Here is a 15,722-nt window from a genome sequence, read left to right on the forward strand (position 1 = left end):
CAAACTCAGAGCTAGAATGTCTTACCCAGGACCACACAGCCAGCTAGTCTCCGTGAAGAGGGAAAAGGTCGGAGTTTGGGAGCATTAGGGAGATTAGCAAGGAGCAACAGTCAAAATGGCAGGCGGTTGGAAAGAAGTCCTCTATCCCTCCAGGGGGGCTCCAGGGCTCCCCCAGCCTCCTCTACCCTACACTGCCAGGCCCCTGTGGGGCACGAGTTAGAAGGAAGCAGAAGAGCGGGGCAGATCACCAGGCCCCCAAACTGGTAATCATTTTGACTTAAAGCCCAGGCTGGGTGCTTGGATGTCGGCTCCCCCAGAGGCTGGAAGGTGCTGACCTGGCCAAACTGGTCAATCAGAGGCCTGGGGACTGCCGCCGTGAACCTTCCTGGCAACTGGTCTTGCCTTCCCCTGGGGAGGGACGTGTGAGGTGCCCCAGAGGGGAAGAAAGGCGACAGAGCCCAGATGAATGGCAGAGGCAGGTTTAATGGTGCCACCTTGTCTTTTTTGTACATTGTAATGAGCCAAACAAAAAAAAAAAAATGCAAGTAAAAAAAAAAGTTTAATCACACAGCACTTTATACAGATATCTTAAGCAGTAGGCATTCACATCTCCACATGAACAACGCACTGGGAAGCACAGCCCCACCAGTCACTCTGGATGTTTCTCAAACGAGATACCGACTCAGGGCTCTAAGAGCCGCAGCCTGCGGCGCGGCCCCGTCCTTCCCCGCGGCTGCTGCCCGCTGGGTGCTTGTGACACAGCACAGGTGTGGAGCCGGCTTAAGGCGGACAAGACGCATCATGCTTTGGCTTCTTTTTTTTTTTTTTTTGTCTTTTTTTTTCTAATAAGAGTTAATATCTTTGCTTTTGAGATTTATTTTCTTTCAACCTTAAATATTACATACATACACCAAAAATTACATAGCTGCAATGTGCTCAACAGCATCCTCTTAACCTGGAGCTTCACATTATCAAAAGCTTAGAAAACTTGTAAACCTCTGGGCCTGTCTCTGTGAGGGAGGAGAACCCCCGCGGGCCACCTCTCTCTCCCCGGATTGAGCCCGCAGAGTCTGTAAGCGACAGGAGACCGCGGGTAGGGGCTGGCTCCTTCCTTCTGTGTTCCGCGAGCTAGGGGCCACCTCCCAGGCTCAGCATGTGATAGCGGGAGGGCAGAGTGTGAGAGAGGCCCGAGCACTGGCTCTGGCCTTGTTCCGCTGCGCTTCCGCCTCCTGGGGCCCTGGGGCGGGGTTGGGCAGGGAGCGGCCCCGCGGCGGCCCAACACTGCCATCCGCCAGCCACCTGGGACGCCAGAGCAAGGCACCTACCGCTGTTTTTTCCAGCAGCTCCCTGGTTCTCATTCCGTGTCACCTGTGAGGGCTGCCACCCCTCCCGGGTGTCCCCCTGAACCCAGCCCGGTCCCAACCTCTCTTAGAGAGCAAGTTCAACAGGCCTGAGGGTTGTCCTGTGGTACACAGTCCAGAGCGGAGCCAGGAGTTGGTGACAGCAGCTACAACTCCCCAGCTGGGGGACGAGGAAGGACCTGGTGGTGATGGCAGCAGGGGGGCCCGGGGCCAGGGAAGCTCCAGGGGGCACTGAAGAGGGTGGAAAGGGACTGGGGGAAGCGCTGGAGCCGCCCACGCTTCATGCACGCACATCCGCTCTGCTGCTGGGCTGTGCGGGCCCACAGACAGCCCCCAAGGCAGGCCCTCGGAACCCCGCACCTCCGACCCAAGATGGGCACGGCCAGGAAGCAAGTGCCAGGACGCTCTGCCTGGGTGACAAGTGGAAAGACCAGCAGCAGGTTCCAGATTCTCTTTGCCACAGGGGACCGGCCTGTCAAAAGATTGCTTCGGGGAAGAAACGGCAGCATCTCAAGAAACTCCTTGCACTTCAGCATCAAACTCACCTTGGGGAGAGGGCAATGAGGGGCTTTTGCATCGGGGACAGAGGAGAAAACGGGAAGACGGGCGATTCCGGGGGAGGGAGTGAGCGGGCAGCAGCTGGCCTCTCCCCACGTGACATTCCTTCCTCCAGGGTGGCAGCTACTTGTCCTCCGCGCTCTCAGGCATGCCTGCCTCTAGCAGAGCGGCCCGGAACTGCGTCAGGACACCCCGGATGCTCTTGATGAAACCCTTAGAAAGTGGGAAGAGAGGGAAGCCGATGTCAGGGTAGCCACTCTTCTCAGGCAAGAAGCTCCGGTAGCTCTTTCTCCGCTTCTTTGGTTTGACACTGGGTGGCACCGGGGTGTCAGGCGCTGCCTCCGAAGTCTGGTCTGTGCGGTCCCTGCTAGCTGAGGCCGGGCCCTGGGCGCCGCCCTCCGAGTCTGAGCCCTGGGAGGCCTCGCCAGCGGCCAGCCCTCCGTCCTCAGGTTCTTCTCGGCCGTAGTCTGAGAGCTCGGCCACAGCAGGCGGCTCCGGGGAGCTGCTGTCCTTGGGGATCCCGTTGGGCAGCGCGTGGGCCCTCTCCAGCAAGGCGTGGGTTTCCAGCCAGGACTCGATGCGGCTCACCAGCCGCCAGCCGCCAGTACGGAAGTGCTGCCGGATTTCCTGCTCGAAGACTTCAGGGGGCCGCCGCACCAGCTGGGTCATGGACTGGACCACGCGGATGAGCGCCATCTCGTTGTAGCAACGACTGTTCTCGTACCCCTCCTGCAGGCCCCGGTCGCTGTCGAAGCCAGCTTCATTGTAGTAGGGTTCATTCACCAGGATCAGACCTGTGGGCGTTGGGGTGGGAAGCCCATGAGGGCTGGCCTGAGGACCCCTGGAGGGCAGCCAGAGCTACGGGTGGGAGCTGGAGACAGAGGCCTGTGTCTCCGCAACCCCCAGCAGCTCTCCCGACCACCAGCCCTCCCCCGACACCGTACCTTGGATGGAGATGAGCACCTGGAGAAGGCTGGATTTGCTCGTCCACCTCTCCGTCCCCTGAAACACATGTGCACACAGCATGATCGACTCTGTCCAGACACCCGCTCCCGACAGGCTGTCCTCCCACCCCGACGGTGCTGGCATTACACTCACCTTTCCAATCCAGGTGCCCAGGAGGCTGACACACACCTTCCCGTTGTCATACAGGTTGGGGTTCAGGCGGCCACTGCACTGGGAGAGGTAGCAAAAGTGGGGGGGCACGGCTGGGTAGATGTTGGGCAGCTGGATGTCAAACAAGTAGAGGCCATCCTCGTAGGGGGTGCGAGTGGGGCCCTTGATCAGGGCTGAGAAAAGGTCCTAGAGGGAGGGAAGGCTGAGGTCGGTGCGGGCTGCTGCACGCGGCACCTGTGTGGATCGGGGGGAGGAAGAACAGCGCCCTGGGATTCCAGACGCCACCAGCTACGGAGAAGCTAAATGGAACTATTTCTGTGCGGGCCTACACGGCATCTTTTAACTCCTGGTATAAATGGAATCATCCAAACTGTTTTTTTATCATTAAGTCATTACTTTGAAGATTCATTTCTTAAAACACCTGCCCTGACCCCCTCTGCCCTCAGGCCAACAACAATTACAACTAGTCAGAAGATGAAAGAACATTCCAAGGTGGCAAGGCTATACTTGCTTTTAGGGAACCAGAGGAACAGGGGATCTGGAACCCCAGTGGAAAAGCTGGCAGACCACCAAAGAAACTCGGGTCATTAAGTCATTAGGGAGACTGCCTCCAGACAGTTGAAATCTGTGTATCGGGGGTGGGGGGTGGCATCCACTATTACAGCAACACACGTGACACTGGGTGATGTAAAAACAGCAAGGGCAGAGTACTGCCCGGTGCCACCCCGCAGGCCTTGAGATAATGCACTGCGCCATTTGTCCCTGCGAGTAAGCCCTGGAAAAAGTGCTGTTCTCTCCTCAGCAGAGCTGAGACAGGTTGGAATTTTCAAGTTTTACTAAAACTCAAGCAAAAGCAAAGATGTCACCAAGAACCCTGAGCAGCAGGGGCGGGGGGATGGGGTAACTGGGTGACGGGCATTAAGGAGGGCATGTGACGTAATGAGCACTGGGTGTTGTACACAACCGATGAATCACTGAACTCTGTCTCTGAAACGAGTAATACGCTATATATTGATTGAATTTAAATAAATATAAGAAAGAAAAAAAAAGAATGAATGAACCCTGAGTGGCACCGACCCTGTGGTGACCCCAGCCCCACCCCATGGTTTCCAGGCAGGTGCAAACAGCACCCCTGTTCTGTTCTCTGACCCTCTGGCCAGAGCTGGACTGCAGCTGCGGCCAGGTCAGACTCAAGTTCAGTGTCTCGCACCAGGCCCGGCACACAGCAGGGGCCCGGTGGAGGTGTTGAATAAATGAGGTGACAGATGGACCGGGCATGCCTGTGCCTGGAATGAGGACGCGCTCACACCGCCTCCGGTGGCATGACTCAAGCCTGGGCCCGGGCCATGGAGGGAGGAATGGAAAACGCAATGGGACATGGCCACGTGAGTGGATACTAATCTGTAGCTAAAAGAGAATGAACTAGATCAAGACGCATCAACATCAACAGGTCTCAAAAATCATCCCATTGAGACAAAAAAGCAAACTACGGATGATGTGTGCAATGACAGGCTACTCGTGTGGAACAGATCACACAAAATGTTTATGCTGACGTGTGAGAATGTGAAAATAGAAAATAAAAAAAGGTGGTCTTTTTTTTTCTTTTTAAAGATCTTCTGTAGGGAGACCCACAAAACTCCTAAAATTATGATGCCTAGGGGCTGGGTGAGGATTGGTCAAAGGCAACTTCAGCCTTCTCTGCAACGTTCTGATACTTTTAAAAGAACAACACTCAGGTAATAACTTGTAAAGAAGGGGGAAAAGAACACACCGTGTGGTCTAGACACGTGTGTGCCCCCCACGTGAAAGAGCCTGTCTCCTGCCCCATAAGGGGTGTGGGTGGCCTCTCAGGTGCTGCTCAGTCCTGGAGGTCCAGGAGCCCACAGCTGGCCGCCTCTGGGTGCCAAGCACCCACACAAGAACACCTGCACCTGCCCACGCCAAGCCCACGCCAGGCTACTTGCCATCCTATCTTCAAAAGTCTTGACCATGATGCCATCGGGCAGCGAGGTAGCCAGCAGTGCCATCTCCTTCCGTACTGTGCTGAAGAACTTCTTGGCTTCTGGAGGCTGGAACTCAATTTTCTTAAAAGAGTGATTTGCTAGAGGAGAGAAAAGAGGGGTCAATCCCTAATGACAGGACCCGAGAACTCTATCTGGAAGGACAGCTGCCACACGGGGGAAGTGGCCTAGAGGAAGCGCCCCACCAGGCGGGCGAATAAGCCCCCAGGCTTCACACCCTCGAGCCCAGCCACCGCCCCAGTGACCACACCAGGGAAATGCTTTCCTTTCCTCAGGCGGCAGCTGGGAGCTGGGAGGGGACCGGCAAAGGCAAGGTGAACTCACAGGGCGCAAACTCCAGCACCGAGAAGACCTCGCCCTTGGCACTGGTGAAGGTGACTCCAGGCTTGCCGCCACACTGCTGACAGAGCACCGGGGTCTCGCTGGGCCACTCGGCCTTCACGGGGGACTGCCCCTCGGGTTTGTCCTCCTTGCGTTCAGCATCCGGCATCGCCTCCATCTTCTCCTCCTCCGCAATGGCCACATTGTCCAGAGTCTTCTTGAGATTTTCCTGGAGTTTCTTAATGTCATCTAAAAACTTCTTCTCCCGAGTGGGTTTCTCAGGCTCCACTGTGGGGGAGGTGGGTGAGCCTGTCAGAAGCTGCTCCACAGTCATGTTCTTGAGGCTCTCCAGGATCTTGATGGCCTCTTTCAACTCCCGGAAGCTCTTTGGGGGCCCATCCTTGCCAGCCTTCTCCATCAGCCCAGCCACGGGCGCAGCCATGGCCACAGCCCCCTGAATGGCGGCTGTGGCAGCCTCTTCACTGATCACCACCCCCTTGTCCTCCTCGGGGGCTGCTGGCTGCTCAGGAGGTGGGATGGGGGGCTCCTCTATCTTGGGGTGCTCATCCTCCACCAGCCCGTTGTCCGTCTCCCAGCTGTCACTGTCGTCCTCCCACTCATCCGAGGATGCCCCACTGGTGCTGCCTTCCACCGAGTCATAGTCTGATTCCTCAATCTCAGACTCAATGTTGTACAAGTGCTGGGGGCAGATGGGCACAGTTCAGAGAGGCTCTGCAGGGCTCCGGGGCGGCCCCCGACCCTCAGAGCTGATGGTGACAGGCTATGCTGAGGCCTCAGCGGCCCCCCTCCGCCTTTCCCCCTTTCCTATCCTGGACTCTGCAGTTGGGCCTCTCTGTGCTAGGTGGTCCCTGGGCCTCTGGGAGGTGCCTCTGCCTACCCCACACCCGGCGGCGGGGCTTAAAGGCCCGACCGGCAGCCAAGGACCATTCCAGCCTCCTCTGCCTCTATGAATACTGGCCACCCCTGGTGGCAAATCCAGCTCCACCCCAGAGAATTCAGGTCAGCCACCTCTGTGGGGTTTAGCTGAGAACATGCAATAGGAGGGGGAGGTTGAGGAGAGCTGGCCTGTGTCACATCCTGTTCACGTATTCCTGGAATGGTCGTCCGGATGAAGGAGTGAGCCACTCCCTCCCCCACCCCCTAAAGGGACCAGGAGAGGGGAGAAGGGATGTGAGGATTGGCTCAAACAGAGTGGGGGCAAAGAAATGATACTGAGAACATCTTTGTTGCTCAGAACCCACCAGCAGGGGCTGGGGCTAGGACTGGGGCCAGCTCTTCTCCTTTCTCTTCCTGATCTGGAGAAATGTTCCTAGAAATGGTGGGAAGGCTCTACCTTCTATAGGAAGTAACCTATGTTTTTTAGCAGAGTGAGACGGGGATGCAGGCAAACCTGCAAACCTTCCGGGTGGGGCAAGACTATGGGCCAGCTGTGGGCTGCCCCTCTGTTCTCCTAACTCCCTCTGCCCAGAGCTTGGCATATAATAACCCCTCCCTCTTAAGCTCTCCCTGAGACCCAAACTCCCAAAAGAAGAGACCCTCACTAGGAAGATCTGAGAGCCCGTCTTCCTGTTCCTTGAGCAGGGACAGGAGACAGGCCGAGGCTCCCAGCCCAGCTGCCACAGTTGTGAGCCATGTGGTCTGGGCATTGGCAAAGGGCTCACCTGGGGCAGAATGATGGTCTTTGAGTTGTCAGCCCACACCACCTCCACCTTGCTGCTGACATCCACGCGGGCCACCTGGCCAACTGACGGCTGCAGGGTAAATGGGGCAGGGTCAAGGAGCAGCTCTCCGAGGGATGAGGGCCACAGCACCACCAAAAGGGAGCAATGGGTGACAAGGGTGAGGCCACAAGAAGGGAAGGGATGTGGGTGCCAGCCAGAGGCCACACTTGGTGAGCAGCTTAAGCGTAGGACCCTCTGGTTCCAAAACGGGCAGTCGAGCACACAAGCCCCTACTGATTCCATTCCTACTCATAGTCAGCTCTCGCTGGGCTTCCTGACACTCTTACAACGGGGTCCCTGCCATGGGATGTTTGGTCCTACTCTTCCTCTGCTTGACCCCAATTTCCCACTCACTCATCAAGGCCCAGCTCAGATGCCACCTCCCCAAGCCTCTCCTGTGCCCCCACAGCACTCAGGACCAGCTACATGAAGCCTGATCCCAAAGGTGGGTGAATCCTTGGGGAGGCCGTCAGGCAGCTGCCCTCCTGGGGAGGCACTTGGGGAGCCCAGAGCACAGCACGTCTTGTCTTCTGGAGCCACCTGGTGGCACCTCGAGGGACTGCAGATGCTGCCTAGGAGGCAGGCAGCCCTACCTCATCCTCCTTGTGAGGAGCTCCATCCTCAGTATTGCCAATGCGGATGACGATGTCAGTTGTGCGGAACCGGAAGTCAGGGTGGTCAGCAATGTCGTAGACACTCACGTCTTCCTCTTCTCCAATCAGCTGGAGGATAGGATGGGTCGTCGTGAGCCCAGGGGCCTGACACCTAGCCCACCATGAAGCAGTGTGGACCGCGTGTACTCACCTCCACGTCATCGCCACTTGGCCGTAGCTTGAACCACTTCACCATGCAGGTACGGCCCACATGGTCCCCGGACTGCACCACACCATAGACAGCGGGGTCCGGACAGCTCTGGACTGCGGAACCAGAGGAGGGAACGTCTAGGTAAGGAGTCCTGGTGGGGCCACCTGCCCCTCACTACATCTCAACCATAGCCAGGCACGGAACCCACATGTCCTCTGCCTAGGCTGGGAGACCAGAAAAGGCTGCCCCGGTCCTTGAAAAAGTGAGTCACCTTCTAAGGGGTTGTTTCCTCCCTGTCCCTGAGACCTCCGGCCCATCCCCCCTAAGCCCTGTCCAGGCCCTCTGCTGGACAGCCTTCTGGAGGCAGCACTACCTCGCTTGTCCACCACGAAGTCTCCAGGGCAGAATTCGTTGTTGTCCAGGTGGTGCACGGGAAAGAGGTCATTGGAGCGAATGTTGCACTCCACGGAGCCATCCTGCCACATGACGTCTGCCGAGGTCATGGTGGTTACCACCTCCACTGCCACCCTGCAGGCACGGTGCCACCAGCCAGCCAGGCCACACAAACGGGCGAGAAGGAAGACAAAGCGGTCCACATGTGCTCACCTACACCTCCCCTGCCCTGCAACCTCCTTGGAGAAAGGTCTCCTTTGGGAGACCTCGTGAATGTGATCCCAGGGGCCAGACCTGGGGCCAGTGCCACCATGCCACCCGCTGCCCCACTCCCAGACCTCTCTTTTCTATCCAGGCCAATCCGAGACACCTCAGCTGGGTGCCTCTGAGCCCACAGAGGGCTTGTGGACTGTGTATGCTTGTGTGTGCAGGCACCAAAGGGTCAGCCCCAGGCTGGACCTTCTCCAGTCAGCAGGGAGAGGCGCCCTCTGGGTTTACCTGTCCCCCGGCTTAAAGTCACGAGTGATTTTATTCTTCTTCCGCTTGTGTTTTCGCTTTAAGTTCTTGATAGACAAAGGGATGCTCTTTTTTCTGCTTGTACCACTGCCACTCTGGGAGGAAGTGGTGGAGCTAGCAGAGGAGGTCACCGAGCTGGTGTCATCTGTGTCATCAGCAGCCTCGTCATCCGCGTCCTGCTCTGCTGAGTGCAGCCTGTCGTCTCCACCTTCCTTCAGCAGGAAGGGGGGCAGCTGCTCACTCGTGTCCTGGGCTTCCTCTGAGCCCTCATCTTGCATGTCCACCGGGCTGGTGGACCCATCAGGCGTCTCTTCGGGACTGATGGACCCTGTTTCGCTTTTGGCTTTGGCCCCTCCTTTCTTTCCTGGGTCCTCCATGGAATGGTCTCTAGTGCATTGGGTGTCCGGGGAGCAGGACATGATCCTCACAACCTGCTTCTTCAACAGGCGCTTCACCTGTAAGGGTGGACAGGGAGGGCGGGGGCTGTGGAGCCGCAGGACCACCATGGCCCCACCCTGGGCATGAGGGACACCCAGGCAGCTTGGGGAGAGGGGGGCAGCTATACACACCTAGGTGGCCTGCAAAGGAGATCAGGGCTGCCCCCCAAGGCCTAAAGCACAGACTCTCCTTCCTGGCTGTGGAAATAGCTCAAGGCCAGTTCCTCAAATGCCCACCGATCCCAACCCCAAGGACATACCTTCTTGGCCATAGAGCCCTCCCCCTGGGCGCAGTGTTTTTCTGGACATTCACAGGCAATCTTGGCCGGCTCTACCTTGGCTGGGAAGACATACAGACAGCGCTCTCCAAGCTGCCGCTGAGCATGGTCAAAGCATCCGAGACGCTTCACCCTGGGAGGGAGAAGTGAGGAGTAGGTCAAGGATGATCTCGGCACCCCCACATCTATGACTCTGGCCCAGAAACTTGCTCAGGGCATGCCACTGGGGTTGTTGGAGTGGGCACGCAGGAGCCACTCACCTGCCTAGGTTTTCCTGGGTAATGACAGAGGGCGGGGGGCTGACGCTGTCCGTGCCCCCTGGACAGAAACTCTTGGTAATCCATGTGACTTTCAGCTCTACAACTTGTACCTGGGGATGGTGGGTAGGACAGGGCCTTAGTCAGCAGCTTAATAGCTCTCTTGGTTAAGCAGCTGCCCTGACCTCCAGAGCAGGAAGCAGATCTTCTGAGAATGGGCCCAAGTATGGCACCCGCAGAGCAGGCCCCACCTATGACAACTACAGCCTCGTCCGAGGGATCACCACCCCATCAGGGCCCAAAGGAACTGCCACTCGCCACCGTCCCACCTTGCTCACTCTGAATCAGCGAGTCTTGGGGACATCTGCCCACCCGCCACCCCATGACCACACCCTGGCTTCCCTTTATTTAAAGCCCTTTCTGATCAATAGGGCTAAGGAGCCGGGCTGAGCCCTCAGAGCAGACGACGAAGGTGTGGACGAAAGCTCAGCTCCAGGGCACGGAGTCTGAGGACGCGGCCCCCTGCCCAGCCCCTACCTCTTCCACCACCACTCGGAATTTGCTCTTGGTACTGAGCACAGGCTTGACCCCTGACAGCCACTGGACGCTAGAGAAGATCTTGGCAGGGCCAATGAGCACCTGGCCTGGGTAGAAGCCGTAGGAGTCATCAAAGAAGAGACCCTGCAGGGTGTGGGGCCAGAGAAGAAGTCCTTGTGAGTGGCATCTCCTCAGGGGCTGGTGGTCTGGGCATCCACCCCTTCCCTCACCTCACAGTGGCATGCTCCCCACTGCCCCAGGCTAAAACAGACTCTAGGGCTCCAGAGCAGCACCTCCTAGACCTAAAGTGCATGTAAATCACCCAGAGAACTTACCAGAATGTACCTTTGACTCATTCTAACAAGCTCTCAGGCCATGTCAATGTTGTCGGCCAAGGGTGACACTGCAAGGACTCTAGAGGGCAATAGTCCCCAAACCTGTTTGATCATGCACTCGCCAGCCCCCCATATTTGCAAATGGTCACACATTACTGTTCTCAAGTAACATATCGTAATGACAGTGTACAGACTCTAATACTAAAGAATGGATGTTTTTTAGGATGAGATCCAGTTAACACAATGCAAAGAAACCTTCTAATACTCCTGCCCATGCCCAGACCTTAGGACCTTCTGGTGCATACCTACCCCTTCTGTGGGAAACCACTCTGCCTAGAAGCAGCACTTGCTTAGCCTAGGCTAGCTCCCAGCTCTTTGCTAAGTGGTCATCCTTCCTGGCCAGCCCAGAGGGCAAGGGAACATGAGACCCTGTCCCCCCAAGCCTGCCCCCGCAAGAAGCCTGCCTGGGTGGAGCACACGTACAGAGTCACTGACATGGGGGCAGACATCATAGAGCTTGGCGCCATCTTCTGTGTTCATGGAGCACCTGAAATAGTGAATGAACAGGGGTTTGGTTCACGGGGCAAAAGGACAGAGTCTCAGGGGAGGCATGGCCCCAGGACACGCTATGGTGCTGACCAGTATCAAAAGGAGTTATCGAGAGGCATCAATATGCTGGCATGCCCTAAAATGGTGTGAATCATCCTCTGCCCACAGCTCGGCCTCTACACTGGTACAAGTAACTCCCTCAAAACAAATAAGACCTTAACCCATATGTGACTGCTCACTACCATTAAAAGGTGCCTGAAATAAAGCATCACCCCTAGCAGACACTCTAAATGAGGCCAGGGCAACAGGAGACTAGCCCAGGGTCAGACCCAGTGCTTGGAGCTCATGTTGTCACAGGCTCTGGGAAAAAACATCCTTGGCCCCTCCTCCCCATGGGCGGCCCCCCTCCCCAGGTGGCCCCTGCAGAGCAGCCAGGTATGGCCAGGTATACCTGGCACCGTTGGATAGCTTCAGGATGATCTGGTTCTTTAAGTCGTACACCTTCCCCAGCCAGCAGTCATAGGCAATGTAGTCCCCGTACATGAAGGGCTGCAGACCAAGGGAACAGGGGTGTGAGAGATGCAGGCGACACTGGTGTGCAGGGCACCAATTCCTCTCTGCCCCGAGACACATGAGGCATCCAGATGGCTGCCTGGGCCAGTCGGCCACTGGCTTTCCCCACCAAGAGTTCTATGCTGCATCCCAGCTTCCCTCCCCGAGGTGAAAGAAGAGGCAGCAGGGGCTGCTTCATGGCAACGAGAGTTGTGCAGAGGCCCTGGGGCCTCCATGGACACAGGACTCTTGGATAGGAGTGAGCTGTGGAGGTGGCAGGTGGAGGGTAGTTGATGGACAAGTAAAGTGATAACTAATACACTGAGGATATCAAAGAACCAAGTTTCTTACCATTAGGGAAGGGACTCACTCATACAGAAAGGGGGAAGCGGACAAACTCACATATCTTCATGTCTATGTAGAAGAGGTACTGACAAATTCAGATGTGCCTACATGTATGTACACGCATTTCTGTCCGTGTCCACACACGGTCTGTCCATACAATAGTGCTGTCCCGAAAGGCCCTAGTAGCAATGAGTACACCTAGCCTCCATCTAGATCTTGGTTTTTAAAATATCATTCTCCTCTGAAAGGAACCAAGGCTCTTTGGAGAAATGATTCCAGGGCTGGAGCAGGAAAGGTAGAAAGTAAGAAAGCGCTTAAAAAGGAAAAGAAAAAAAAGATGGGCATATGTATGTCAAAAGGACACAGATGTCAGCTCGAAGGGGCTCTCACTGGCTAAATCTGGGATAATTTCAGCTACAAAACAAATAATGGCAGTCACAGATTACAACCGACTGGGTAAGACAGGAATCTCCGAGTCCACGCGGATGTACAAAACAAATGAGTACATAAATGAGGCTGAAGGAGAAGCTCTACTGCCCAGAATGCCGACTCCTGAGCACGAGGAGGAACGTCGGCATCGTACAGCTCCCCTCAGCGACCATCAGAGCGCTGGCTGGCTGGGTGGGTGGGTGGGGGGAGTGGAGGGTGGCTCACAGAGGCCAGCGGATCGGGGTTTCACAAGTGACAGGTTACTGGCGCAATCCCGGAACATCTCACAAAACAGGATCACTTGCAAGGTGTGAAGGTTGTGGCAGCACCAACACAACAGGTCAGAGTGGACACCCCCGCTGTGGCCACTGGACATCAGGGCTCAGGAAGAGCTCAGGGGGCCCTGGGCGGTCCTGCCAAGGATGCAGGTGCCTGAGTCTGGTCAGGAGGCCATGTCACAGAGGTCCATGCTCGGGGTCAGCCAGTGGAATGTACCAGGGTAGGACGACAAAGCAAGACTGGGGAGCAGCTCCAGATGAGGAATCAAAGAGCTGACAACTAAATGGAAAGTGTGCTCCTGAATGGAATCCTGGATCAGAGGGGGAGAAAGGATATTGCTGGGACAGCTGAACAGGGTCTGTGATCGGACAGCAGCGCACCAGTGCTGACTTCCTGAACTGGGCGCTGAGCACTCCTGTTTGGAAGAAGTACGTGCTGCAGTATTTAGGGCCCACGGGGTGCTCCATCTGCAGCCTGCTTTCCAGGGTTTCAGACAGAAGAGCAGGGAGCGAGAAGGAAATGTGGGGAACGGAGGAGGAAGGTGACGGGGCAAAGGGAGGGAAAGGCTCACAGCCAAGGAGCCCAATGGTGCCGGGAATGCAGGAACTCAGAGCTTCTCCTGAGTCTGAAGTCATTTAAAAAAGAAATTAAGGAAGAAATTTGTTTTTCCAAAAGTGAGTATGAGAGAAGGAAGGAAGCTAAGTAGTGAAAACCACACCAGCAGTCCACGCTGGAGGCCCAGGGATGTGGCTCGACCTCACATTCCAACGGCTTCCTCGCAAGAAGCGCCACTCAGGCACACACAAACAAGCCCCCTTGAGGGCCTGGCCAGAAGCCGGAGACACCCCAAGAGGGCGGTGGATGGGGCTGCTCACCCAGATGTGCTGGAGGTCCTTGCTGTTGACAGGATAGATGATGCAGTTGGTGCCGATGAGCTTGACAGCACAGTCGATGCTGACGTCTATCACGGTGCCACACTGACTGTCCTGGGGAGGAGAAGGCATCCAGGCCCGAGCAGGCGCACAGCACCAGCCACCAGGGCAGACCCGGCCCAGACAATTCCCCAGGCAACCCCCGCACCAAGACTCACAGTGGATCGCATGTGCCGGACCACGTCCCGGGGTACCACGGAGCGGTCCTCTAGTTTCAGCTGGGAAAGAGAACACAGTGTGACAGAAGGGCCTCTGACGTCTGTATAGGGGGCATTTTTCTTCCAATTTCTCACTGAGGTGTGAGCCTATACACCGCCCAATGCACAAATCCTAAGTGTGGCTTTAGCAAACGCCACACACCTCTCTGATCGCACCCAGACGGAGGGGCCCAACCGGAGGCAAACACCGCAAGTGGAGGTAACTGCGACCACACAAGCCTGCGGATCATAGAAGGCCTCATTTCAACAAAGGCCTCAATCGCCGTCTGTTGTACAGCAAAGCACTCTGCCGGGAGCGGAATCCTCCTCCTCCTTTCTCCGAGTGCCTGCCTGGCCCTGCTGCTGAGCGCCGCGCAGGGGGGTGGAGGAGGAGCGTGACACTGGGCTGTGTGGGTCACCCTGAAGGCCGCTATCACCCGACGCGACCTTCTAATCTGGGCTATCCTTTCTGGCCAGCCGCAGCCAGCCGCGGCCCGCTCCTTATCTGCGGCGCTGCAGAGGACTGCGGCCGCTCAGGGTGGCCGGCCCTGGAGCCCAGCCAACCGCACGACGAGCCTGACCCATCCCTCCACCAACGCCCAGCAACAGCCGCCTCTGAGGACAGCTGGGGCCTCTCGAGAGCTGTCCCCTCCCTGTGCCAGGCCCTGGAGCCCCCACCAATGGCCCAGGAGGAAGATGGTTCTCCGCCAGGCCAGCCTGTCTTCTTTGCTGGCTCTGCAAACCTGGGGTTCTTCATTAAGCCAGGGTATGGGGTGAGGCTCCATGACTGCCCACCTCCTTCTGTGGGGGGCACCTCCAGCATCCTAAACCACAGGGATGCAAGAGCTGGTCTCTCAAACAACAGCCAATCTAAGACTCCTCAAGGTCACACTGGCCCCACTCCCAGGCCCCGGGCGTGGAAAGGTGACCGCCATGGAAAGAGAACTGAGACACTAAAAAAAGGAAGGCATTGGCTCAAGATCCCTGCAATTGTGGTAACGACAGCTAAGACAACCCGGCTATCACGAGGACAGGACTTGACAAAAAACTAAAGGGGAGGCACTTCTTAGTCAGAAGAACACGTGACTCTTGGTCTTGGGGTCGTGAGTTCAAGTCCCACGCTGTGTAGAGAGGTGATCTAAATAAATAAAACCTTTAAGAAAACCAAAAAAAGTGAAGGGGGGGAGCAATGGGCTCCACCATTGACAAGGGATAGAGATTTTCTTACATAGGAACCTAAGCCCACGATCCAGACACTTGGCCATGTCAGCTCTGAAACCTCAGGCAAATCACTTCCGTCCACATGTACAAAATGGGGTGGGAGCAGCCATCTCGGAGCAGTTGAGGAGATAATAAGGCAACGAAAGCAGATGATCACAGGGTGCTCGGCACACAGTAAGTGCTCAGCAAATGCCAGATGTGATTACTCCATGCGACTCCACTGTCCTGCAAGGCACAGGCTGGAGACCTTGTGTGTACAGGCTCTCCTTCCCTCTGCTCGAAGATCCCAGGAGGCGGGGAGGGGCCACGTGGAGCTCTGCTCAGGGTCTGCTAGGATGACAGTGCCACTTTTCTAACTCCAAGAACTTCCCATGCTCTAACCCTCTGTGCCCAAAGCTCTGGTCTGGGATGTGGTATTTTAGTGCTGTCCCACCCTATCTCAAACCTCTGCTCCCATTTTAGACTTCAAAAAGCCACAATTGCAGGTTTTTCCAAGTTGCCATAGAAACCAAAGTTGCAGTGCCAGGAAATCCAATGGGAGA

At 56.5% G+C, this 15,722-nt stretch overlaps 1 protein-coding gene across 3 annotated transcripts in view; it reads right to left on the reverse strand.

Annotated features, from left to right (window-relative positions):
* Nucleotides 1-463: 463 nt before the first annotated feature.
* Nucleotides 464-15,722, reverse strand: part of UBE2O (ubiquitin conjugating enzyme E2 O) — a 56,341-nt gene continuing 41,082 nt past the window's right edge. The window contains exons 1-18 of one of the 3 annotated variants that reach the window (XM_072781701.1): nt 14,123-14,288; nt 13,921-13,980; nt 13,706-13,816; nt 11,677-11,774; nt 11,160-11,223; nt 10,342-10,485; nt 9,808-9,917; nt 9,530-9,680; nt 8,815-9,287; nt 8,297-8,451; nt 7,924-8,036; nt 7,713-7,841; nt 7,060-7,149; nt 5,381-6,077; nt 5,000-5,136; nt 3,018-3,221; nt 2,864-2,921; nt 464-2,713 (exon numbers count right to left, since the gene is read on the reverse strand). In XM_072781701.1, the coding sequence (XP_072637802.1) occupies nt 2,043-2,713; nt 2,864-2,921; nt 3,018-3,221; nt 5,000-5,136; nt 5,381-6,077; nt 7,060-7,149; nt 7,713-7,841; nt 7,924-8,036; nt 8,297-8,451; nt 8,815-9,287; nt 9,530-9,680; nt 9,808-9,917; nt 10,342-10,485; nt 11,160-11,223; nt 11,677-11,774; nt 13,706-13,816; nt 13,921-13,932 (3,417 nt within the window). In that variant the 5' untranslated portion in view covers nt 13,933-13,980; nt 14,123-14,288 and the 3' untranslated portion in view covers nt 464-2,042. Of the gene's footprint in view, nt 2,714-2,863; nt 2,922-3,017; nt 3,222-4,999; nt 5,137-5,380; nt 6,078-7,059; nt 7,150-7,712; nt 7,842-7,923; nt 8,037-8,296; nt 8,452-8,814; nt 9,288-9,529; nt 9,681-9,807; nt 9,918-10,341; nt 10,486-11,159; nt 11,224-11,676; nt 11,775-13,705; nt 13,817-13,920; nt 13,981-14,122; nt 14,289-15,722 lie in introns of those variants that run through there. The other 2 variants (XM_072781700.1, XM_072781699.1) reach the window with 2 other exon arrangements.

The sequence above is a fragment of the Canis lupus genome, chromosome 16, assembly GCF_048164855.1.
Source record: "Canis lupus baileyi chromosome 16, mCanLup2.hap1, whole genome shotgun sequence".
In the NCBI taxonomy this organism is placed as follows: Eukaryota; Metazoa; Chordata; class Mammalia; order Carnivora; family Canidae; genus Canis; species Canis lupus.